Source organism: Lates calcarifer, unplaced genomic scaffold (genome assembly GCF_001640805.2).
Source record: "Lates calcarifer isolate ASB-BC8 unplaced genomic scaffold, TLL_Latcal_v3 _unitig_939_quiver_1687, whole genome shotgun sequence".
NCBI lineage: Eukaryota > Metazoa > Chordata > Actinopteri > Centropomidae > Lates > Lates calcarifer.
In genome coordinates this window covers 1-25311 of record NW_026118108.1, presented here as the reverse complement: position 1 = coordinate 25311, position 25311 = coordinate 1, and the positions used below count along the sequence as shown (strand labels likewise).

Sequence of the window (25311 nt, the reverse complement as noted above, 5' to 3'; positions counted from 1 at the left end):
GCCGTAGCCCACCGTGGTCATAGAGATGATGGCCCACCAGTAAGAGGCTGGGATGCTGCTGAAGCTGTGGGGGTGCGTGGCAGCAAATGGTGCCAGTTCGCTCTCCGCTAGATGGACCAGAGGCGAGAAGAGGGCCACAGCCACACAGACGAACAGCAGCAACAGGCCGAACTCCTCATGCTGCGCTGCATGGTCAGTCCTAACGTCTGCAGGCCCAGAGAGTGGCGAGCCAGTCGCATCACATACAGGATCCGCAGAGCCCGCAGCAGACGCAGGATCAGACTCAGTTTGTCGAGGTAGCCTCTGCCGGCACCCATGATAACCTCCTCCTGCGACTCGTCTCTGACATCGACGACCAGAGACACGTAGTACGGCAGGATGCGATGGCGTCGATGATGAGGGGGCCACGAGCGAAGGCCAGCTTGCTCTGAGCGTTGACGAACCGCCACAACTCCAACGTGAACCAGGCCACGCAGATGGACTCCACCACAAACATGCTGTGACACCTCTTGGAGCATTCGCCCTGCAGACACATAAACACACAGAGATGACACAGCTTTAAAGGGTCAGTCCACCAATTTTACACGTGGCGATCAGTTAGCTAGTGCTTAACCCCAATATCTGTTTATAAAATGTCCTCTGTGGCTCTGGAGGACAGTTTCTAACATCTGAGAACTACGGTTTCAAGCTAGACAAGGCTTTATAAACTGTAATCCATGGCTTTATTAAAGCATCATAATGCAACTGCTGAGCGACAGCGCCCTCTGCAGGGCTTCATCTTACAGAAAACAAAGTCTATCAATCTCTCACTGGAGCGTCGACTGCGTAGTACCACTCATTGGAACTGAAACATGACCAAACAGTTTATATTACCCATGATCCCCAGCTTCTGGAGCAGGAAGAGCTGTCAAATGCGCTATATTGTATTTTTTGGTTGAAATGATATGACACTGTAGAAATTCAAATAGACATCGTTGTCTTTGTATCTGAAAACAAATTACTCTCAGCATCATATTGTATTTACTGTACATCTGCCCAGTTTTTCATACTTTCATCATTTCAGTGAGCAAGTGAGCGACGGAGAAAAGTTTTTTATACAACTACACAGCATTTAAAATTGATTTTAGTCTAAATACACAAACCAATACAACTTTTCTTTGGCACCGAATGAAGAAAAAGTGTCTAATGTGGAGAATCGATCACTAAAGTGGGGAAAATCAATTTGCATTTCAGTGTGAATGTGAAAGCTGGCTGGATGACGGAGAAACAAAACAAGACCTTCTAATGAGCAATCGTCACAAACGCTGGAGTGACCAAAGGAAAAAGCTGAAATTAGAGCAGGGCTTTCTAAATGCACATAATGAGCCTCTTTTTGTTTACGGACAAGAAAAGGCTAGAGGGCAGGTTTTATTAGGTGTTAAAATCAATACCTTTAACTCAGAGTTCTGTACACTGTGTTACCAGAGGAAATACAACTCCTGGAAATAAGAGAATTATTTGTGGAAGGAGGTGATACTCTAGAAATGAGGATGAACTTAACCTGAACTTTCTGCTTTCAAATATATTCATAGTTTTTCTTAATAATTCAACAGTTGAGAAAAATGAAAAGTTGCTTTTTCTCTACTATTGTGTAAAGTGAGGTAGCCACTGTTTCTTAATTTCCAACCAATTTTACTGTCTTCTTACATTTGTTTTCATTACTTGACAAACCTGCAGACATGTTCAGCTTTTATCCAGCTTTATTTCCCTGTCAAAATGTTGGCCCACCTGGTTTAACTGGTGGGCCAACATTCAACTTTAGTTGTCTGCCAGACACAAAACTGAAAACAAGCTAGTTTCCAGAAATTAAAAGGAATCTTGGCAGAGAGGAGAGGAGACACAACTTCAGATGTTTTTTTCAGTCTGGCTCACATCAATTCTGAAACGCCTGAGAAATAATTTTGTGGTGTTTCAGCTTAAGAACTGAACATGCTTTGATTGTTTTTTTTCTCTTGTCGGGGAGGAATCTAACCATCTCCTCCTCAGAAACATCACCACCTTGTTCTTTGCATACAAATTATACACTTGACTCTACAGCCGGTCTACCAGCAGAAATCTATGATTAAACAGTCACACTGGCAAAAGCACTTCACAACTCCTCACCCCACACACCGACTTCACAAATATCCCTGACCTTAGCTTCAACTTTATTTAACAATCTTACTTAATTTTGTCTTTGTACTGTGATGACTATGTTTTTGATGTCTTGACTTTTAAAATGTTTCCAGTCCTGAAAAGACTGCACAAACAATTATTTTTATTTATTTATTTGTGACTTTTAAGTTTGTGTCCTGAGGTGATGGGGATGACTTGAGAGGCTCTTCACAAATGCATGTGCAGTTCAACTCTTTGAGTGATGTTGCAGAAAGGTTGAAGTTAATAAGTTCTGTGGTATTTCTGTTCTGTGTCCGGCTTCCTCCCACAATCCAAAGAGGTTAGGTTAATTAGTGACTGTTAATTGCCTGTAGGTGTGAATGTGAGTGTGAATGTTTTTTTGTCTCTATATGTCAGCCCTCGAATTGACTGCCGATCTGTCTAGGTTGTACCTAGACCTGTACCTGATGAAAACTATTTTTCTGTTGCATCAGGTTCATTGTTGTTGTTTTGTTGCTGCTGCAGTGTCTAGTGTCTGATATTACACTAGGATACGCCAAAGCCTTTTAAAATCTCCACTTTCCTCACCAGCTATTAGCTAACTGTGTCTGTGATTTAGTTCTGAGCAGGCAGCACGCAGTGTGTTTATCAGTGCTTTTTATCTGACAACAGCCTCTTTCGTCTGGCAGTATCACTGTTGAGAGTGGTTAGAGTGAATAAAGGCAGTAAAATTGGGCTGGACGATGTTAACAATGAGCTGAAAGATACTAATACACTCTGTAGAGATGAGGGGGTTGCAGAGTTGGGTGAAGTGGTAAGTTTTTGCATTAAAAATTCTACTTTATCAAAAGTACGTGGGTGTTACTAGCAAAACGTACTTAAAGTAAAAAGTACTCCTTTTGCAAAATGGGCCATTTCAGACTGTGAAATTATGGAGTCTAAAGCTCCTTAAAGATTTTTATCTAATACGCACAACATAATATTTTCTGTCCAAGACGGGTAATTATCTTCTAAAACAAGATCAAAAATAGTGATGTTTCCCCGGTCAGTTCTGCTGTTGGACAAGTTAAAACTTTTTATTATTGGTGAATCCCAGTAGAGCTTTGCAAAATTCAAACCTGAGCAGGTTTGATCAGCCATCTGAAAACACCTAAATCTGTAAAATTAAAATAACTGATGTCAATAAAATAATAATCATAATCATAATAAATGTAGCACAGTATAAAGTACAACATCTCCCTCTGTAAAATATAAAGCACCATAAATTGGAAACGTTTAAGTAAAGTGCCTAAAAGTTGTACTTGTTTTTAGTGACTTTACACCACTGATGATAATGTTTCATCAGAAAAACCCTTTACTATCACTCTGTGATTTGAGTCATTGTTAATGTGAAAGTATTGATAAGTGCAGCATTATGGTTTAATAATAATTTTAAACACATTTACTTAAACATTAGCTTCACTCAATGATCCTTTTTGCTTTGACATGAAACCTTAGGATTGATATGAAAAACTCTTAACTCTGATTCTGAACGCTGGAGCACATTTAGACCAGGCTCTAAATGTGAACATCTTTGCATCTCTTAACAGGACAGTGTTTCATCAGCTTCATACTCACTCTCGTCTCTTCATCTCTGACATCTGGCATGGTGCTGATGCACAGGCTGATGACGGTGACCAGCACCATGATGACAGAGAGGCAGGCAAACGTCTTCCCAGCCAGGCCTGAGTGAGGGTTTTCCACCACTTCTCTCAGCATCCAGATCAGTCTGCGATAGCCCTTCTCAGCCTCCGTGGTGCTTTTCTTCAGCATCACCCTCTTCTTCCTCCACTCTTCTTCCTTACGCTCTCTCTCTGCCACCTCTTCTACGCGGGTGATCATGCGGCGGCGGCAACAGCGCTCCATGTGACCTGGGTCCACACCCCAGTAGTCGAGCTCGTCATGCAGCGACACAGCACACAGTTCTCGAAGCAGACGCAGTTTGCCTGCAGCCAGGAAGTTGAGGATGACCCTGAAGGCAGTCGGGTTTCGGTCAAAGAAGTACTCCTGGCAAGTCTCATCATAGTCGTCGCAGAGTCGTGCGATCTCCTCAGGGGTGGTGCAGAAGCGAAGGCGCCCCAGTCGACTCTGGGGGAACTGCTCCAAGGTGCTCCAGGGGAAGGTGTAGCGGTTTCCCCCCACATTGATAAGAACCTGCAGGGTGTGGTCGACCACATACGAGGCCTTGGGGTCACGAAGCAGCTGGGCTCGTTGGAAGTAAACACCCTTGATGGTCTCAGTCTCTGGGATCTCAGTGAAGAAGCGGTCGAGGCTGCTGTCATCGCTGCTGATGGAGTAGGTGCTGAAGTCATGGTTGGCATTACTGATGATGGGCATGCTGGCTGCAGGATGTGCGGCAGGGTGGAAGAAGTATTTGTACGTCCAGCTGACAGGAGGTTATGGGGAGGATCTTTGGAGAAGCCGATCAGCTGTGTGACAAAAACAAAACAGTCTTCTGAATATCAAGACCTTGTGAGATTATATTTTTTCTAAGTGCAAACATTTGTTGTCAAACAGCCTAGTGCTCAACCATAGCACTGATTGTCAATGATTCATTGACTTTCACTGCAGATGACACCTTACTCTATATAGCTGTTGATCCTGTTCATTCCCTTGACTGCATCTCTACCATCAGGTTATCCAAAAGTTCCTCAAGCTAAATCTGAACAAAACAGAGGTCCTTGTTATTGGTTGAAAACTATCAAAATGATCTTTTGATGGAGGCTGCTGAGATGGTTGTCTCTCCACCAGGTTCCTCCATCTCTGAAGAGGACTTTTATTCCCTTGCCCTGCTCTTTGCCTCACCAAAATTTTATTGTGGAGATCTACAATGACCCACAGACTTCATGACCTTGGTTTTGTCCTGACATGTACCGTGAACTGTGGGACTCCATTCAAGTTCTGAACACATCTTAAGGAGAATTAAAGCAAACAGGATGCACCTGACCACAGTTTGGATCCACAGCAAAGGATGTGAAAACTTTTCTAAATGAGAAAATTTACAACAAATTCCACAGACACATTTTCACTTTGTCATTATGGGTCATTGAGATTAGATTGATAAATAAAAATACATCAATTTAATCTACAAGACAACAATGAGGTGTTCAAAACATGTAGGGGTCTGAAAACTTTCTGAAGCAACTGAATATTTAAAGCAGAAAATATTATCATTAATATCCTGATTCTGATGCTGCAGTTATAACATCCAACCTTTTAAAGCCACTTTGTGCCGAATTTGAAAATGTCAGACTGTGGCACCCCCTGAGTCATAGTATCAAAAAAGACCAGTTTTCTGTATTCTTTTATTTTAAGAATTAGGTACTAGACTCCATTAATTCCAGTCAAAGTTTCTCTCAGGGTTAGGATCACCAAAATAGCTTTCTTTCTTGATGGTTTGTTTCTGTGTCATGAGGCACATGTTAATGCCTGTTCCCTGAGCACACTGTTCTGAGATAATGTCACTGTTTTAAAAATAGCTTTTCTATGCTTTGGGAAAGTTTTACTATTAAAAATGTATCATTTAAATATTCATACAAAGAGTAATACTTTTCTTGTTTGTAATTTGAGTTATAATGTAGCTCTATGGGGAAAATGGCTTCTGGGCTTCAGGGGATTTTTTCTCTCCGTACCACAGCAAAGTATCCAGCTATATTATTATTCACCATTTACACATTATATCTGTACTTTTCTAGTGAATGACTAATTGATCAGCTGACAAATCACACAACTAATACATACAACCAAATTAGATCCACTGGATTTAATTATGTTGCGCTGCTTCCATTGATGTACGTAGTTTTTTTCACACGCACACACAAAAAAAAAACATCTTGACACTTCACCCTTAGACCTGACAAGCCTGACTCTTCACACCAATTCATGCCTGGATTCCTGTGACTCTGACAGCTCTCACACAAGAAGCTGCGTGACCTTAAAAACTCTCATCGGCTCTGGTGAGACGCCACTGACGTGAAAAACCTCTTTCTTCTACAACTTTAGAGCAGTCGAGTGCTGATGGTTTCTTTTTAACCTGACAGAAAAAAAGGTTTCAATTTGATAATCATACTAACATGTAAAACCACTGTGAATTTAACAGGTAAGTTAATCCTGTTCCTCGATCGTTTTGGTTGCTGTCTTGCCCAGATTTTTATATTTAGAAATCAGCAGCAACTCAATACGACGTAATCAATCGTAATGAAAAAAGTCACATATAGCACAGAGATAAACTGACATCAAACCCCAGCCTATCAGTGCAGTGTTCATCAATCCAAAGTCTAAACACCCTACCAGAGTCTACAGGTCTTTTGCATGGAGGCCAGGAACGAAAGCCCAGACTCTTTTCATTTGTTTAGAAAGGGATGGAGGCTGTTGAATTTTTCAAATGTAATTTATCAACATTGTGAGCTCCAGCAAATAAATCTAATTTACCTTTTGTATTGGAGGCAGAAATTTCACAGAAGGACAAATAAAAACAAAACTATCCACACAGCGGGAAAACACAGAGAAACATCTTTTTGTTTGTTTTTATTTTTCAGCTAAACTGACTCATGCACAGATTTATGGTCCTGTTACTCTAGGAATGAAATACCAGGCGAGCACCACACTGACCATTTCTCATAAAAGCCATAACTTTAATTTCTGTAAATACAGAACACGGCTGTGTTTCATTTCACTGCAGTGCCACCATATGGTGTTTATGCTTTTCAGCTGTGATGTCTGGTTCACTTAATCCTCCTGATTTCATTTTTCCCCTTTACAAAACTCTACACTCATCATTGATTAACTGTTTAGTTTTTTATTGTAATTCAAATTTTAAAATGTCACTTTGACAAATTATTGTTCTCTCATGTTTCTCCAGCAGGTGGATCCGTGAAGGCTTCTTGCTGAGACACTGACTGTCGGGTAAGTACATTTACTCAGCTGTATTTAAGTACAATTTAGATAATACTTTAGTTGAGTATTTCCATGTAATGTTGCTTAATACACTTTATTTTGAGAGGGTATGTCACTCCACTACATTTATCTGACCAGCCACAGTTATTTACTACCTTGCAGATAATGACTTTACAAACAAAACACATGATGCATATTTGCAGAGAGAGCAGCATGTAAAGTAGTTCAAATCAGCTCCACCTAAACCGGCCACACTATGTAATGCAGCATAGTTAGGGCTGTGACTAACAATCAAGTTCATTAATCTGCTTTCTTGATTTACTGGTTTATCTATAAAATCACTTAACAGTGAAAGGTGCCTGTGTCATGATGTATTCAAATTGCTCATTTTAATTGACAAATGGTCCAAACCCCAAAACGATCAGGTATGACAAAGAAAAGCATCAAATCCTCATGTGTTTGAAGCTTTAACCAGCAAATTTTTAATTTTATCTTAAAATATTACTCAAATTATTAATCAATTATCAAAATAGTTGCTAATTAATTTCCTGTCAACAGATTAACTGACTAATAATTTCAGCTCTATGAAAATAGTACAAGATAATCCTTTGACAGGGGTCATTCTGTTGCCTATAGCTACTTTTATTTGTGATGTTTTAAGTACATTTTGCCTCTTAATACTTTTGTAAATAAATATAATAATGAATGCAGGATTTGTAATTGCGAGACCATTTTTACACATTTACACATTTTAAGTAAAATAACTCAAATAATCAAAATATATTTCACATACAGTGCATTTTGGACATAACTTTCTGTCCCTGAAAACAACTTTTAAGTCATTATATTATTAAGATGATGGATACATTGTGCAGCATTAAATAGCTGTTTTGTTCAGTCTTTGATGCTCAGTGTTAGAGCTGCACCTTGGTTTTAAATCATCAAATTGATGATGTTCACTGCACTGAAATATGTGGTAAAATAACAGTGTAATCTTCTAATTATGTTGTAATTATTTAGACCCTGTAGTATTTTCTCTTTGTGTCTATTATTATTCGCTGGATGGAGACTAAGAGTCTTGTATTCTCTTTTATAGAGTCTGCTAATTGTTTGATTATTGTTTGTATTTGTCGCTGTAACCCGGTTTATCTGCGCCTCTCTCTTGAAAAACAGATTTTAATCTCAGCAGACTTTCACCTGGCTACAGAACGGAAAATAAAAATGAAAATATATCTATAATTAAAGTTACTCTAGGTTACAGTATAGCCCAGTCTGTTCTGCATATGGGTTTATTGTGTTGTGTTTTTAAGAAATAAAAGCTCTAGAAAAAAATGAGCCAGTAATTAATGTATTGACTCACCTTAAAGGGCGCAGGTGGGCTGCCTCAGCTCGTTAATGTCTCTGTTATTTGTCCTGTGCATTTTCTCAGCTGTTGCTATGATGAAGATGGCTCTCACTAATTAAGCCTGGAGCCAAATCGTCCGCATAACTGTTGTTATTAATCTGAATATCAGCTGGTGTGGAGAGGCAGAGACAGAGGCTCAGATATCAGAGGTTGTGTTAATACAGTTTATAGATCCACTCTGAAGTTTGCAGTCTCGGTGTGTGTCTGTGCAGCATCACCGCTCCGCAGCGGACGTCGCCTCTCCGACTCCGGCAGCTTTAATGAGTTGGAGCAAATTAAATTAATATGATTTCTTCGTCCTCAGCGCGTCGCTCCGTTCCCATTGGTCCCCGCCGCTTCCGAGGAGAGAATAAATGCGATTATCTAACGGCGGTGCCTTCCTGAAACCTGCTGCTGTATTTTCATCTGTGTTTGACAGCAGGACCATCCTCCTCCTCCTCCTCCACCACCTCCTTTTTTCACCCTCCCTCCGCACCCCCTCCATCTCCAGCTCTCTCTTCTTCTACACTGTAAAAAAGAATGACAATGAGGCAGTTCCACTACTATTGCAACTACTACTAAATGAAATAGTGCCATCATCTCTTAAGTCAAACATTCAAATTACTTTACAGATTTTATATAAGCCTGCTTCAGTCAACCTCGAGATGTGCAGGTCTTAAAATGGAAATTAAATTCATAAATTTAATCTTAAATATGTATTTTTTTTTACATGCAAAGTTGTTTATAAAATGTTTTGTTTTTAGCAACAACTGCCCTGGTAAATCCACTGTACTATTGTTCTAGACCTCTGACCTTAACTAGGGTTCATATTTAGACCTTGAATTAATGGGATTTTTTTTTTAAAATCAGGCCCAGCAAGCCAGTCTGTGCTGAAGTATCCTTGGTAGATCCTTGGCAAGATACTGAACCCCACGTTGCCCCTGATGTTTGTAATATTGGTGTATGAATGGGTGAATGTGATGTGTAGTGTAAAGTGAGTGGTGAGTGGTCGATACGACTAGAAAAGCATTACATAAGTACAAGTTCGTTTACTACTCAAAGCGACAGCACTTCCTGCTCCAGAAGACGGAGATCATGGGTTTTGTTTTCTGTAACAGAAACCACTTTACCACTTGAACTCAGAGCCCAACAGAATTAATCACAGTTACATTTTGCTGCTTTAACTACGACTGCCATCTTTGCTGAACCCGAACCACAGTGGTGGCAGTTTAAGAAACACTTATATATTTGAAATGATCATTTGTAACAATTTTGAAAGGCATTCACAGTCTGATAGCAACATCAGATCAGAATGAAATCATATTTATCATTTTGCAAGGCAAAAACCAACAATGTATTTCGCTCTTTTTTTTTTTGGACGTGTTGCAAATGTTACATGAACATGAATTGACATGTTCAAAATCTTTTAGTTGTAACTAGCAAATATGTTACTTTCTGAGGTATGAGAAGTTAATATAATATGCTAAAAATATTCATCTCAAGCAAAGAGAAAAGATGCCTTGAACCAGGTTTTTTTTTTTTACAGTGTAGAGCGGTTTATCTGTACTTGATCATGACTCTTCAGTATAAACTGGACTCCACTGAAAAGCTTTTGTTTAAATGCAGCTAAAGCCTGATTGACAAAGTTTGTGCAGGCAGACATCCAGACACAGAGAGGATTAATAAAATAGATAAAACACAGAGGCTCTATCTATCTGTCCGACACACACACACACACACACACACACACACACACACACTGTTATGTCATTCATGATTTGCATCACTGCTTTACAAGAAGCAGGTGGTTGTTTGGGCCCAGATCTAATAACCAGAACATCATCTGTGAATGTGACGGTCAGAATGTGACCTCTGTAAAATAAATGTTTGATACGTCTGTGAAACAAGCCTTCATCTGAGGATTTATTTCCTCTATATTTTAAAACATGGATTACACACAGCTTTGCTCGTGTGTTCTTGTGTGGTTTATTTATTTATTGACCAGTTTGAAGTTGCCGTGGTAACCGATTGAGCTTTGTAAAAGAGCCTGTCAGTGTTTTTGCATGAAAACTTTTCTACTCAAATTTAGGCAATTTAAAGTGTACAGCAATTTTTTGTAAGTTTACTGGAAGAATTTGATGTTTTAATGGAAAGAGAGAAAATCTCTTTGTCCTGCTTACATTTATCTGACTCATGTAAGCAAGTAGCTGTGATCATATAATGGTCAGTAATTTGCAGTGTGGCTGTAGGAACCCCAGTTCAAATGCAAGTTGCAGCAGAAGTGACAAGGTGCTCTGATTTTTGTTGCTGATTAATGTTCTCCAGCCTTCATTTTAAACTGGACATCTTGTGTATATATATTCCTGCACAAAGCCTCAGATGAGTTGATTGTCAAATTTGTCTACAAAATAGGGGCCTCGACTGGTTGCCAGCAGTGCTGTAACAACCAAGCTGCTGCTCCATTAGCTTCAGACATGAATGGCTAGTGGTGTAATGAAAAACATATAGGATACATTTTCCTGTCCTTGTCCTGGAGGACAACAAGGTCCACATATTAGATAGTGAGGACAGATTGTTTGAGAGAGGGGCCATTTATGTCCACCTGGAACATCCATCTTTAAACAGAGGTGGTGGCTTACAACACCAACTATCAGTCACCTATAATGCAGTCCTGAGATCCTTACCCAGGCGATTTAACCCCCATTCACACCTTGAGACATGTGACCGTAACGACTCACGTGATGTCAGGGTGGGTTAGCGACTCTCAGGAGCACCTCCAAGAGGTTAAATACCTGGGACTCCCCAACCAGTTTTCAGAACTGAGGAAACCTTTTGGATGAGAGGTGAAATATCTTCAAGAAACTGATAAGCAGTCCAGTTGCCTTCAACTCTAGCACTTAGGACTACCATGAACTGGATGACTGAGAACCTGCACAGACTGATGACAAGTATTTTGTTGCATGAAGCCCCCTTATTCTGAACTCAACAGATCAGTTGACCTGCATTCTCCAAGCATGTCTACAAAGTGGAAAAACCACAACTGTTTGCATTCAGTGCTTTGAGAACCAAGCTGTTCCCACAGCTCCATATATGAAGGGCTAGTGAAGCAATGGACAAAGGAGAAGATTCTAAATAAATCCCATGCTCGCTGCAAAATTCCACCTCTATATATTATATATGGATGTTTATAATTGAAAGTGGACAGATAATTGTATGTTTGCTTGATTTCCAGGGCTAGAAATATGTTATCACAACAATGAGGCACTCTGAGATGCCAGAAGCCGTGATCGTATAGTGGTTAGTACTCTGCGTTGTGGCCGCAGCAACCCCGGTTCGAATCCGGGTCACGGCAGTCCTGCTAAGGTGTTCTCCAACCTCTGCTTCATTTTAAACTTGACAGTTTGTGTAGATTTTGTGGCCCCTTTTTCATGAATCAACAGATCAGTTGATTGTTGGTCTCCACACACTTTTGTCCTTTACAACAGACAAAACCACAATGGTTTGCATTTAGTGGTCTGAGAACTATGCTGTTCCCACTGCTCCATGTAAGAAGGGCTAGTGGCCCAATAGATAATGTGTCTACAGATCAGGAGATTCAAGGTTTGGTTGATTCAGGTCAGAAGATTCTAACTCCTGGATAGCTTGGGTTACGTTTTTGCTTAGCAATTACATTTTCACTGTAAAGTTTGTCTCCATACGTGTTAAAATGCATTTACAGCTGAAAGCAGATAAATAATGGATGAATAGTCTTTCAACATGTGCTAAAAGGTGCCGGAACTTCACAGTCACAGCAGTCATGAAGCTGTTCTATATATTTTTTTTCCCTCAAGGACATACACAGCAGTGCTACATAAACCATCTGTTCTCCAGCCTCTGCTTCATTATACAAACACTGAAACTGGACAGCTCATGTATGCTCCTTATTTTGACCTGACAGATCATTTGACTGGTGTGGTGACAAAGTTTGAAACTGGATGGATATTTTCCAGCTTGAAGCTCTGACATGCTCCACACCTGTCCACAAAGTACAAAACCACAACTGTTTGTATGTATATCTGTGAGAAATAAGCTGTTCCCAGAGCTGTAGATGTGAAGGGCTAGTGGCGCAATGGATAACGCGTCTGACTACGGATCAGAAGATTCTAGGTTCGACTCCTGGCTAGCTCGGCTTAGCATTTAGCAAATCCCTCACATCCTCCTCATGGCAAAGTTCTCCCTCTACATACATTTAATTAAAACATTTACAGCTGCAAAGAGACAAATCATGATGATGATCCTTTCGAAATTTGCTAACAGCCATCTGAATCTCACACATCACTAAGGACATGCTGCAAGCTGTATGTTATTCTAAAACTAAAATATGTTATCACAACAATGAGGCACTCAGGAAGCCAAGCGGCTGTGATCGTATAGTGGTTAGTACTCTGCGTTGTGGCCGCAGCAACCCCGGTTCGAATCCGGGTCACAGCAGCAGTAATAAGTTGTTCTCCTCTGCTTCATTTTGTACTTGACAGCTTGTGTAGTTTTTCCTGCATGTGGCCCCTTTTTTGATTGTTGATTGTTGTTGATTGTTGATCTCCGTATTTGTCTGTTAAAGAACAAAACCATAGCTGTTTGCCTTTAGTGGTTTGAGAACCATGCTGTTCCCACTGCTCCATGTATGAAGGGCTCAGTGGATTAGGTGTCTGACTACGGATCAGAAGATTCTAGATTTGGCTGATTCAGGTCAGAAGATTTTAACTCCTGATGGTTCTGAATGTAACCTTAATAGCTCAAAGTTACTCAGGACCAGCTCTCTGCAGCTGCCTGTGCACAGACGATGGACATGAAGTCATCAACACCTTCTCTGCTCTCTGTGCACAGTTTTACACACACACACACAACTCAGAACCTATACATTAACACATGGGTCATTTTGACTGGTGAATTACCCTTAAACAGATTTTACTTTTACGGTATCTCTTCCTCACCTCCTCTCTCTCTTTCTCTCTCTCTCTCTTTCTCTCTCTCTCACGCGAACACACACAGACAGGACTGAGACCTAATTCTCTCCATTTTAAATCTAAGGAGATCCAGTCCAATTCTAGTTTTACATTTTAGCTTCCAACTTTTGATTCTGCATTTAGCTGTTTTTTCATTTTGCTTCCACCCCTTTTTTGGTCACTAACTACTCCAGCATACTTTCTGCTACAGAAACCATTCAACTATCAATGTTCACATTTTTAAAGGACATTTAATCTTATTCAATTTTTCCCTACAATTTATACCTTTTAAAATATTCATATATATATTTTCTGCAAAAAAAATTACAATTTGAATGAATGCTTCATCTGTTGTTTTCAGCTTTCAGCTTCCAAGTTTTACTTCTGCATTTAGCTGTTTTTTTTCTGCTATTTTCTGCAATTTAAGCATTGCTTCAGCTTCAGAATTCACACCTTTCCACTTCTCAGGTTTGTAAATGACTCTAAAATTACACTGTGAGGTGGAAGCCATCTGCTGCAGATCAAAGAGCTTAGAGGAGTTAGATAATAACAGTTGTCATCCTCACATTGACCTGTGTTTATGCTTTAACCCCACAAACCCCAACAATCCAGTTCATCCACACACCAAGATGAGAGCAGTGTTGCAGAATTGTAATAAGACGACCTCTGACCTCCCAGACTAATGAATATCAGGGATTACAGGATAATCCAAGAGCAGGAGAGAGGCAGAGGGACAGCAAACCACAGAGCATGTTGGGACGCAACCAGGCTGTAGGAGCATGCTTGGAAATAAACTGAGGAGAGCAAATCGTGACTATAACCATTGTCAGTGATACTGAAAGAGGACTGGTATTCACATACTAATAGAAGTTGGATAGATAAATGCAAGTTTGACACCATTAAGTAGGATTTGGGACATGGATGAAAGTCTTTAAAAGTGCTTGGGAAAAAACAGAGATTTTTCTTTGTGGAGACCAAAACAGAGTTTAAAGATGAGTGACTATCACAGTCAGCCTATGTCTGTATTACACCAAGCTCTAACCTTAAAACCCTTTGAGTCCATTTTAGTGTTTTAGTAAAGACTTCTCCCACACCCTACAAAACACCTGAACCACATGAAAACAGGTAAAGCTCTTCTTCTCCTCAATTTTTTTAGTTGGCAAACAAAAAAACTGCACCACTGCCAAGATCTGGCTTATAAAAATCATTATTTTGTAGTCAGGATGTTGTCTGTCACAATCAATTGTGAGGACCCTTGCTTGTGGCTGGTGTGATTCACCTGTTCACCCATCGTTAGTGTAACCTGGAATACCTGAGGGCCCAGGTGTGTTCCTAGGTTATTTGAACCCGGCTAAATCTTGCTCACTCAAGACAAGAACAAGGAGTCCTACAACAGATGGTCTGAGATGCTCTCAGTATCATGGAGTCAGTCTGGATTATATGAAGAGACAGAAGACATTGAGACAGACTAAACCCACAGAAGAACTGCAGAAAAACTTTTCTGCTAAGTACCTGAAAAACTGTGAGTGCTGTTTTAAAGGTAAAGGGTGGTCACAGCAAATATTGATCTTTAGGTTTTTCCTGTGAGCTGCACTTTATTTGACGTTAAATGATAAATAAAAAATATCTGTGGCTCTCTTTTTGAAAAGTGAAATTCACTTCCCTGATTTCCACTCTGTAGCTGTCCAGAGATGCTACAGTAATAAACTGCCCCCTGTTTCAAGTTGCTTCTCCCCTACTAATATGTTTTCCTGGGCACATAGAGGCTTATTTACATTTCTTGAAATATTGTTCTCTCCTCACAGAATATCCAAGCTGCAAGCTGATGAAGACCATGGTTGGCCTTTCATTTCGTTTTGTTTGGAAACCTTAAGCCTCTTTTGCAACTTAATTTCCTGATGGTGCTGGGGGTTAATATGGTTCAGTGGAATCTCTCTGAGAGAAGAAATTAAACCAAACTCCTGGGGAATTGCTCTGCTCTCTCAATTTGTGCCAAATCACCAGGGGACCCTTGCAGCAGGGCAACTGATAACTCACCCTTGATTCGGCACAAACAGTCCTCTCTCAAACACTTGTTAATTAACTCCAGCTTCAAATCCCAGCGTTATCTGGTCTCCCAAAGTCTACTTTCAAAAGGCCGTCCGTGCTTTAAAATGCTGTTCAACTGTATTTCATTAATTATATGGCATGTTGATGTGAGCTTAGCTTCATTAAGCATTCAGGCTTTGTTTGTGCTGTTCCCCCCTGTCTCCTGTTTCTCATAATGAATAATGAAGAAAGAGAGGAAGGCCGTGGAGTGTAGATGGAGGAAACCCTCAGAAAGGAATCAGATTATACAGGTCAGGTGTCCTTTTACGGTTATTGACTAGCTGCCCAACTCAGCTTACAAGCTGCTTGACAGATCCTGGATAGACATCGTCTTAAACAGAGTGCATCCTATTGTAAACGACCCTACAGCATCGCTTTTTAGATGTTTTAATGTTCATCCAAATTACAAAAAAACACATTTTCCCAGTTGCCTTTTGAGTTGTTTATCAGTGCAGATGCTACTGGTTTTATTTGTACGTGTTGTGATTATCTGTATCTGAGTTTTCTGCACATGCTTCTTCATAATTCATAGTATTTATGACATTGAAGATTGACTTGTGGAAAAAAATTAAATTCAACCACTGGTAAAATCAACAGATCACACTAGGAGTTCCTTTTATTCATCTCCATTGTGTTGTGGGGTGGCAGCAGAAATGTCAGAGATGCATATTGCAGAGTGTGAGTGTGATTTAAATTATTTTTTGTTGAGAAATCTCCATAAATACGACGAGCGTCTTCTAGGTTTTTATACAGTTAAACTGTAATGGCAAATACATTTACATGTTCAGAAGCAATGTAATTTTTAAATCAATGAGGCACTACAGCAATTACAGCAATGAAATAAACAACAGCCTGCAGAGGAAGAGAGTCTCCTACTATGCTGGAGACGGCCTCAAACATCACAAGACAAGTGGAGCACCCATGGGAAAAGAAAGAGAGGCCAAACATGAAACACCTGGCTCAAAGACATGGATGCAGATGCCACGAGAAGGGGCCACAACTTGGGACAGGTGGAGAGGTTAGCTCAGAGCTGAGATGCTTGGAGAACCCTTGTTGATGACATCTGCCCCAGGAGGGGTGATAGGCCTAGGTAGGTAAGTCAGTGCCCACACATAACCATAATGCTTTAGTTGCTATGAGTAGATAATGTAAAGGGCTTGTAATTGTTTTGGTAGGTAGGTAAAAAAAAAAACTTGCATAATTTCTTTACAGATTGGTCATATGTAAAGTGAATTTGTGGGAGATATAGTTGCTATGTTTGTGTACATTTTAAAAAGATGAGATACAAATTGTTCAAAGAGTTTTACAGGTGTTGGTAGGTGTATTTTTGAACTTTGCATAGAGCCAGGCTAGCTGTTTACTCCTGCTTGCTGTCTTTATGCTAAGCTAAGCTAACCTAACCATCTTCTGGTTCAAGCACATGAGAGTGGTGTCAATTTTCTCACCTAACTCTCAAAAATCAGGTGATTTACCAATGTGTCAGAAAATGTCAAACTATTCTCCATGTCTCCATGTTAAAATCAGAGCACTGACAGTAGAGCTGCTTTATCCTTTAAAACATTCTGTCCTTGTTCTGGTGTCTCTCCGAGCATGACTCAGCTCCGTGTATCTCTGACAGCTCTGGGAAATTTCAAATCGCTGCTGTCCCAGAAGATCACCTTTATCTCATCATGCATTTCTTCCCCAACGATAACAATGTTGTCCAGTAGTAGTAAAGCTCTAATGGCCATCTAATACTTTGAATAAGGCTGTCCCTTGTTACAGTTTCTGTCGGTGTATGCACAGTAATACCATCTAATACCACCAAAAAACAAGGAGTCCTGCGACAGATGGTCTGGCACCCACTGAGACCTGATCTCAACATCATGGATTACATGAAGAGACAGAAGACACTGGCCCCTTTTTCACACAGATTGCCCTATATCAGTGTTAAGAAGACCCTTAATTACACCCCCTTTGCTTGCACAATTGCTGATGTAATGCCACCCTGGTGTGTGTTATACAGCATGCCAGCATCGTGGAATAGTGTGACGTGTAACACAGCAGCTTTGACATTTGACACCAACATCAGTTTGGCTCTGTGACTACCTCTGCTGGTAGCTGCATCATTCCTGCCTTGAACAGGCTGAGTAAAAGATGCTGCTGAAACCGTCTAGATCCACAGAAGAACTGTGGAGATTTCTCCAACCTGCTTGGAACAACCCTAACCCTAACCCAGTACCTGGGAAAACTGTGTGCAGGTGCAAATTGTGATTGAGATTGTGTTTTTCTCTTTGCTGCACTTTGGATAAACTGATAAATAAATCTATTTATGCCATTATTTTCTGAAAACATTATCACTTAAACGTTTTCCACAGTGCTACGTGCATATCTCAGGGAAATGTAAGAACTACAACAGCAGAGGTAGTTATAAGCTGCGTAGCCTCAGAGTTTGATTTTTATTCCCTTGATTCACTTTGTCATTTTATTATTTAGCCACTTCGGTCCAGACACAACTACTGGATTGTGGATTGTGATGAATATTGGTGCCTGCAGTCATAGTCACCAGAGGATAAATCCTACTGACTTTGGTCATCCCCTGACTTTCCTGTAGTGCCACCATCAAGTCATAGTTTTACTTGGTCCAGTACTTTGGTTTATGACTCAGCTCTAGTCTACTTTGTGTTTCAGATTGTGAACGAAATGAAGGTTAAAGTTGCCTCATTGATTTCCATCTCACAAACCCAATCAAAGCCAAATGAGACTAAACTACATGATCAAGGTTTGGAAACACTGATAAGCTTGTTGATGGATTGAAACGGTTGAAGAGCAGGAATCCAAAGACAATTTCTTCCCCACTTTAAAATCCACTTAAACAAGACAATCTGTATACTCATCCTCCATTCCCCTGACTATAGCTGGTTGTGAAAAAAAAATCGATGGAGGAAACTGTCAAGCAGAGAAATTAGACTGAAGAACAAGAGGAGAAGAGCTGCTGATTGGAAAACACAAGGAAAAGGTCAAGCAGGAGGAAAAGACGGAGGAGAGGAGCTCTGCCGAAATCAAATCATTCCCTTGAGTTTAACAAATGAGCTGTCCAATTGTGTGTGTCTGTCTGTGTGTGTGTGTGTGTGTGTGTGTGTGTGTGTGTGTGATGTTAACATTGGCTCGCTGGTTGTGCTTCAGGCTCACAGTTTGTTTATGCAGAAATAACAGCTGACACTTACCCACCACACTGTATTATGCCTGTACTCTCTCTCACACACAAATCTTTGTTCTATCATTGTGGGGACTCATCGTTGACATACTGCATTCTCTAGCCCCTTTCCCTGACCTGAACCATCACAACTGAACCTGAACCCTAACCCTAAAACCAATTCTTAACCTTCAAACACTCACTCGAGTTTGTACCTTCCCGCCTGCCAAAATATCCTCTGGCAGCTTTGCTTTCTCGACTTCAAAAAATGAACATTACTCTCTTGTGTGTGCCCCACTTCATGCAACATGTAAATTACACCACCATCAGCGATGACTATGTGTTCTCTTTCCTCTGCTGCCATTTTCATTTGTTTGAAAATGCATTGGTGGTCCCTGTCAGCTCATGCGCAGAACTGAACCTCTTTTAGGACACTGCCCGATCTGTTCCATGCATGTGTGAGATTTTACAACGTGTGAGCATAACGTAATCTAATAAACAATAACTGCAAAGAAGATTGCATTCTCTGGCTTGTATAATAATGGAAAATAGCATGATTAAGTCAAATTGTGTGTGTCAATTAACATATATCATTTTAGCACTGTGTTGGTGTATGATCATGTTTGTCTTTCTTTTAAAACATCTGATATTCTATGCAACTGTGTGTGGCTATCAAACTGTGTGGTTGTAAGAACACTTGTGATCCCTGATTGGTACAGCTATGGTTCTCTTCTACTCACTTTGTGACGTTGTGATTTGGCATTATTTTGTCGATTTTCCAAAATCCCCTTACTCAACTTACTTAACGATCTGATAATTGCAAAAATGATAATGCACAGCACACAAAATAATAACTGTCATTTGCACACTCACTGACACATATACAAATGTTTCCATACCTGTGCTACAACAAGCATTAAATATCTTTAAACAGACTTTCAGTCCCTCCTCCGCTGCTGCATAGTCAGGATGGTGACCATTGAAGGTGAGGAGTCCATTGCAGCACACTCAACTTTCTGTTGATTTTGAATGCATCAGCCTGGTACTTGTAGAGCACTGCATGCAACCACACTTGTCAGTGTCACCTCTGCACTCAAAATAGCAAATACGCAAATTGAGACAAACAGCCATTCACGCCTACAGGCAGTTTAGAGTCGCCAATTAACCTAACCTGCATGTCTTTGAACTGTGGGAGGAAGCCTGAGTACCCGGGGCCAGAGGGAGAACATGCAAACCCAACTGTGACTCTATACTGAGGCTATACATCTCATCAGTGCTTCTACTGTACGTTGTAGTCCTTACATTTCTCTTATATATACACACATCTTTTATATATGTCCCCAGTTGGACAACTGTCACACACGCACACACATAGAAAACAGAGAGAATGGTAATATAAGTGCTTCACAAGCTTCCCTTTCCTCTGTAGGGATGAAACTGGACTCCTTTGTGTCTCATGTTGGTGTAAAGTGACATTACTGTACTGAAGCAGTCCACATGTTACAAACTGGGTAATAGAAAAATACATTTTAAAAATCAGCAAAGAGCAAGTTATTCATAACCACCTTGAATTTTTAAAACATGTAAATGCACAAACACAAACAAGAGACAACCATAAACAATACACCCACAGACATGACAATAAAAGAACAAAATGGCTGCCAGAGTCTGTGCTTGCCCAAATATGTGTAGTATATTCATATTACTCTTTACAGGAAAACAAAATGAAAAAAGGCAGCCAAATGAGGTGACAACAACAAGTTAAGAGATAAAAGCTTTCTGGAACAAAAAACAAAAACAAAAACAAAAACAAAAACAAAAACGTAATGTTCAGCTTTTCAGCAGGACAGAAAACTGAAGAAACGTAACATATCTAATCTGTCTCACACAAAAATGAACATTTAAACACAAAAAATCTTTTTGTCTAGCATGAGAGCCTAAAACCATGATATAACATCTCATAAAAAGATTATTATCATTACTATTTAGTATATATTATTATTCAGATATATTTCCTACAAATGTTGAGGACTGTCTGAAAATACAGATAAAGCTGTCTTTTCATAATATGAGTTGTGAATTTCTGACTCTGCTCACAGATTTTCATGATGCATATTAACAAGCACACCAGTGATGATCTCTGCTTCTCACCCACTTACTCCCTCTTGTGTTCTGTTGCTATTCCTGTAGAGCAGCTCTGAGTCAAAAAGTCCTCCAGGAATCAAACAGGAAAACACTGCTTCTACATGCAACAGAGAACCACACAGCAGCTGTGATGAAAACTGCCTCTAAACATGGCAAAGACCCACAGCAGCACACACTACAATACTGACACAATACTTTTATGTTCCAGCAGCAGTAGACCAACTTCAGGCCCATTATCCTGCTACAGAGGATGTTCATCCACTCAGCACCCACATGCAGCACTTTGGCCTCCTCTGAGTTCATGAACCAGTTCAGAAAATAACTTTCTACCACCGAAACAACTCTCGGCATTTCAACAACCATTAAACAAAATGGTCTGCATTATATTACTTGTATCAATACATACACACAGGTACAGGCCAAATCTTGTTTCTGTTCAGTTTGGATTACCCTGCAGGGATCTGGGTACAAATCAGACCTACTGTATGTGTAACATACATGACAAAAGACTCACAAAACAAATCTTTCATTGGGATTACTTAAATAAATTCATTTGTTTAGTTTATATTGGCAAAAACTGAATATAAAATAGACCCACCTACAGGGATCTTTCATAAATATTGTTTATTTTATCATTCTTTTCTTTTTTTAGCATAAATTTATTATAAATACATCCATCAACAAGGATTTTACTTTTTATGTACAAATTATATTTTTATATTATATATTTAAACCTTTTAAATTAATGTATTAATTTTTGTCCCCCTTCCTTCCTTCCTTCCTTCCTTCCTTCCTTCCTTCCTTCCGTCATTCCTTCCACGGGGACACCAGAGCGGGGTGCACCCACCAAGATATTCGATATTACGTCACAACGAGAACTGAATCACAACATCTCGCGATACTTGTGGGGTATAAATACGTTCTTCACAGAAGCTACGGCCTTTCTTTCTCCCCTTAGCGGTGAAGGTGCAACAGTAATCGGTCGTCCCGAACCCGGGTTCATCCGACACCCTCACCAATCAAGCTGAACTGAGCTCAACCTCCACAGCAGCAACATGCCTCCCAAATTCGACCCCAACGAGATTAAGATTGGTATGTTTTCACTGTCGAGTGGTTAATAAAAGCTGAAGCTTGTTCACAGCCAAGATGGAGTCTCACGGTGTCCGTCGGCCTGTGACCGGCGCAGAGAAAACGGTAAAGATAGGACACGAAATGTGACGAAAAAATCTACAAGTTGTCATGTTTAGTGTCTAGGCCTTAATACATCTAGCAGGAGACATTTGATTAGATGTGACTGTTTAATAAGGTGTTCGGTAGATTAAGGATTGCTCCGCTGGGTTCCACGTGGACAAACTAGCTAGCTGCTAATAGTAATGCGGTGCTAACGTTAGCATAATTTATAAATGAAGATAAGCACGAGAATTAAGTCGCAGCTGTGACTTAATGTTGTTCTTCTAGCTCAGGATAGATTTCGTAATTGTGCTAAAGATAAACATTAAAGCAATTTTGAGAATTAAACCGATTCTATCGCAAAACTTGATATTTTGATACATTCATTTGTTTAGGCATCTTTATGTAATTTATATATTTACTGCTCTTGCATGAATAATCAGTTTAATTTCACCAAATTTTATGTGTTAATTTTTGTTTATAATCATTTCCATGAGTCCCGTGGTCATCCATAACATTTGGTACAGTGATTAATCAACAGACTTTATCAGCAACGATTTTAGGGTACTTAACAAGTAAATATGGATAAATGACAGATGTTGTTCTCTGGGATGCAAGTGAATTACTGTGAAGCAGTGTCATCATATCACGGTTTAGTTATAAGGTTGATCATTGCTCCTGTGTTATATATCACATTAGCTAGAAATAAGAATGACTGATGACAAATTTTAGACTGTTTGAGAGACCTTTTAACAAATCTGTCAAAACCCCCCAGTTTTGTTTTTAAAAATAAAACTTGTATAGATTTGTTTCTCTGTCCAGCTCATGGGGATTGCAAACTGTAATACAGTGTCATGTGATCTCATCATTAAGCAAAGTTCAAGTCCAAGTGATCATAACTAAAATCCCTTAAGTCTCTGACATCAATTTCAATTAAAAACTAACAAAATGGGCTATTTTTGTGTACACCTAGTAAGGTATTTGTACAGTTGGATGCTTATTTCATGATTTGTCTCGTCTCATCTGCCACATAATATATTGTGAAGTTGTGGACTGAAAGTTTTGGCCTATATTGGCTCTTAAAAAAGACATGATGTTGTGATAGTGAAATTGGGTTTGTAAACGGTTTCTTGAATCTTCAAATTGATTCTGACGAGTCCTGTCTGTGATGGTTAAGGAATCTCTCATAAAACCGGAGCATATTCAGGATTACATTGGGCATAGTCCACATAACCAGTGACTTTTAGTTGGAGGGTGCATCCTGAGCTTAATAGGACTGAATTTGTAAAATCTGCCCATTTCAAAAAGTTATAAAACTCACACAATGTTCATGTTTGGTTACATTAATGATGGTGTACACTTTCCTAATCGTCCAACTGCATATGTCTGTTTGCAATTAATTGTTCTGAAAAAGTCAGATCTCTACAGGACAAGACTAGATGTTAGTCAGATCTCTGCAGAACTGTGTAGCTAGGCTGTATATGGAGCTTGTTTTAATCAGATGTCAGTGGGTGTTTGTTGACAGATAAGTGTGAAGAAGCTGAAACCTTCATTATTCTTTCCTTGCAGTGTACATGAGGTGCACAGGAGGAGAAGTTGGAGCCACCTCAGCTCTGGCCCCCAAAATTGGACCTCTGGGTCTGGTGAGTGTTAAGATGGATTCATCTGTGTTAGCATGAGTTGAACCAGCCTCCCGCCACTATGCCCGTCTGTCCGAGTGACTGAGTGTAATCCAGTGGAGGCTCAGATTGACCCGCTTTAGGAAACAGGGCTGCCCAAACTAATGGGCAACTCTGTGCCGAAAAGTCTGGAACACAAACTGAGTTAGTTATTATATCTACAGTATTAATAAATATAAACTGCAAATTTTAACATCTCTGTACTGTAAGTCGCAGAGATTTGTTTCCTGTATCTGCTGTGCTAAGCTGATCTCCTTTTGTGTTTCCTCTCCAGTCTCCCAAGAAAGTTGGTGATGACATTGCCAAGGCCACCGGTGACTGGAAGGGCCTGAGGATCACTGTGAAGCTGACCATCCAGAACAGACAGGCAGCTGTATGTAGTTCACCACTGTGTCCTTATACAGGGGCCAAATATTACTGTGCAGGGATACAAACCCCTGAGTCACATTTCAGGGGCCTCACTGCCTCCTACAGCCTGCTGTGAATTGATGCACATGTTAGATATATATAAATAACTTGTGGTGATTTGTTATTGTTTAGATTGAGGTGGTTCCCTCTGCATCTGCTCTGATCATCAAGGCTCTGAAGGAGCCTCCTCGTGACAGGAAGAAGGTCAAGAACAGTAAGTGATTTTCACTTGCCATCAATTTTTATTTTAAATTGAGTAAGGAAATGGATTGACTACATTCCTCCCCTTTTTGTTCTCCAGTTAAACACAGTGGAAGTGTGACCTTTGATGAGATCGTGAACGTTGCTCGCATCATGAGGCCTCGTTCTATCGCCAGGGAACTCTCTGGTAAGAAAACAGGAGTTAAATTTATTTCTAATGCTTGCAACATTTATTAACTGTTCCTTAGCTGTTACACTAAGCCAGATGTTCCCAGAGTGTAGTCATTCTTTGACCATCTATGTAACCATTTGCGTGCACCGCTTAGCCTCCCGCCACTATGCCTGTCTGTCCGAGTGACTGAGTGTAATCCAGTGGAGGCTCAGATTGACCCGGCTTTAGGAAACAGGGCTGCCCAAACTAATGGGCAACTCTGTGCCGAAAAGTCTGGAACATTATCAACCAAATTAATTTACAGATTCAAGTCTTACTCCTGAATCTGGTTTTTCACCATAACAAATGAGCCCTAATCACAGCTGAATGTGAAATTACAGACTTTAAGTAACAGTGGCAAGTCTTGAAACTTTTTGTTTCCCTTCAGGAACCATCAAGGAGATCCTGGGCACCGCTCAGTCTGTTGGCACCATTGATGGTCGTCCTCCCCATGATGTCATCGATGACATCAACAGCGGCAAAATTGAGTGTCCGACTGAATAAATGGACACAAATAAAATGTTCAAACACAGAGTGAATCTTGTGTTAATCTTTTTTTTTTTTTTTTTTTTTTCCCCTTTGGGTTACACTCAGTTTAAATGCCTAATACACTCAAATAATGGGACACTCAGCTGCAGGTTTATTAGCTGCACTCAGCTAAAACTAGAACCATCTAGTTGTACTGTGAGTGTAGAACTGTATTTAAAGTTGGGTTTGGTGTCATGAGTATATAATGTGCCTCTGTGATGGAAGTTTTGTTTTTTGTTTTTTTTTTTGGTGATAATTGTTAACCAGAAGAA

The 25311-nt window shown here is 40.0% G+C and overlaps 1 protein-coding gene, 5 non-coding genes and 1 pseudogene across 7 annotated transcripts; 6 read left to right on the top strand and 1 right to left on the bottom strand.

The window, feature by feature from the left end:
- Window positions 1-3: 3 nt before the first annotated feature.
- LOC108880400 (potassium voltage-gated channel subfamily G member 1-like) lies at window positions 4-8908 on the bottom strand (annotated as a pseudogene).
- A 2824-nt stretch (window positions 8909-11732) lies between these two features.
- trnah-gug (transfer RNA histidin (anticodon GUG)) lies at window positions 11733-11804 on the top strand. Its single transcript has one exon. It is a non-coding gene; the product is annotated as a tRNA-His (tRNA).
- A 742-nt stretch (window positions 11805-12546) lies between these two features.
- On the top strand, window positions 12547-12619 carry trnar-acg (transfer RNA arginine (anticodon ACG)). Its single transcript has one exon. It is a non-coding gene; the product is annotated as a tRNA-Arg (tRNA).
- A 231-nt stretch (window positions 12620-12850) lies between these two features.
- On the top strand, window positions 12851-12922 carry trnah-gug (transfer RNA histidin (anticodon GUG)). The gene has a single exon. It is a non-coding gene; the product is annotated as a tRNA-His (tRNA).
- An 8843-nt stretch (window positions 12923-21765) lies between these two features.
- On the top strand, window positions 21766-25045 carry LOC108880401 (60S ribosomal protein L12-like). 2 transcript variants are annotated; one of them, XM_018671896.2, is made up of 6 exons: window positions 21766-21934; window positions 23582-23655; window positions 23966-24064; window positions 24232-24313; window positions 24401-24487; window positions 24900-25045. In XM_018671896.2, exons 1-6 carry the CDS (start codon window positions 21898-21900, stop codon window positions 25013-25015), a joined length of 495 nt encoding a protein of 164 aa, XP_018527412.1. In that variant the 5' UTR covers window positions 21766-21897; the 3' UTR covers window positions 25016-25045. The 2 variants fall into 2 exon arrangements, with proteins under 2 accessions (XP_018527412.1, XP_018527413.1); XM_018671897.2 differs by having other exon boundaries at window positions 21887-22036.
- LOC127142203 (small nucleolar RNA SNORA65) lies at window positions 23705-23830 on the top strand. Its single transcript, XR_007812681.1, has one exon. It is a non-coding gene; the product is annotated as a small nucleolar RNA SNORA65 (small nucleolar RNA).
- Window positions 24630-24756, top strand: LOC127142202 (small nucleolar RNA SNORA65). The gene has a single exon (XR_007812680.1). It is a non-coding gene; the product is annotated as a small nucleolar RNA SNORA65 (small nucleolar RNA).
- Window positions 25046-25311: the final 266 nt, after the last annotated feature.

What these genes read in the sequence shown, in the direction of transcription:
- LOC108880401 (XM_018671896.2), top strand. Translation starts at nt 21,898, where the DNA reads ATGCCTCCCAAATTCGACCCCAACGAGATTAAGATTG. An exon ending in CAGGAAGAAGGTCAAGAACA is followed by an intron (nt 24,314 to 24,400) that starts GTAAGTGATTTT and finishes TTTGTTCTCCAG; the next exon opens with TTAAACACAGTGGAAGTGTG. An exon ending in TATCGCCAGGGAACTCTCTG is followed by an intron (nt 24,488 to 24,899) that starts GTAAGAAAACAG and finishes GTTTCCCTTCAG; the next exon opens with GAACCATCAAGGAGATCCTG.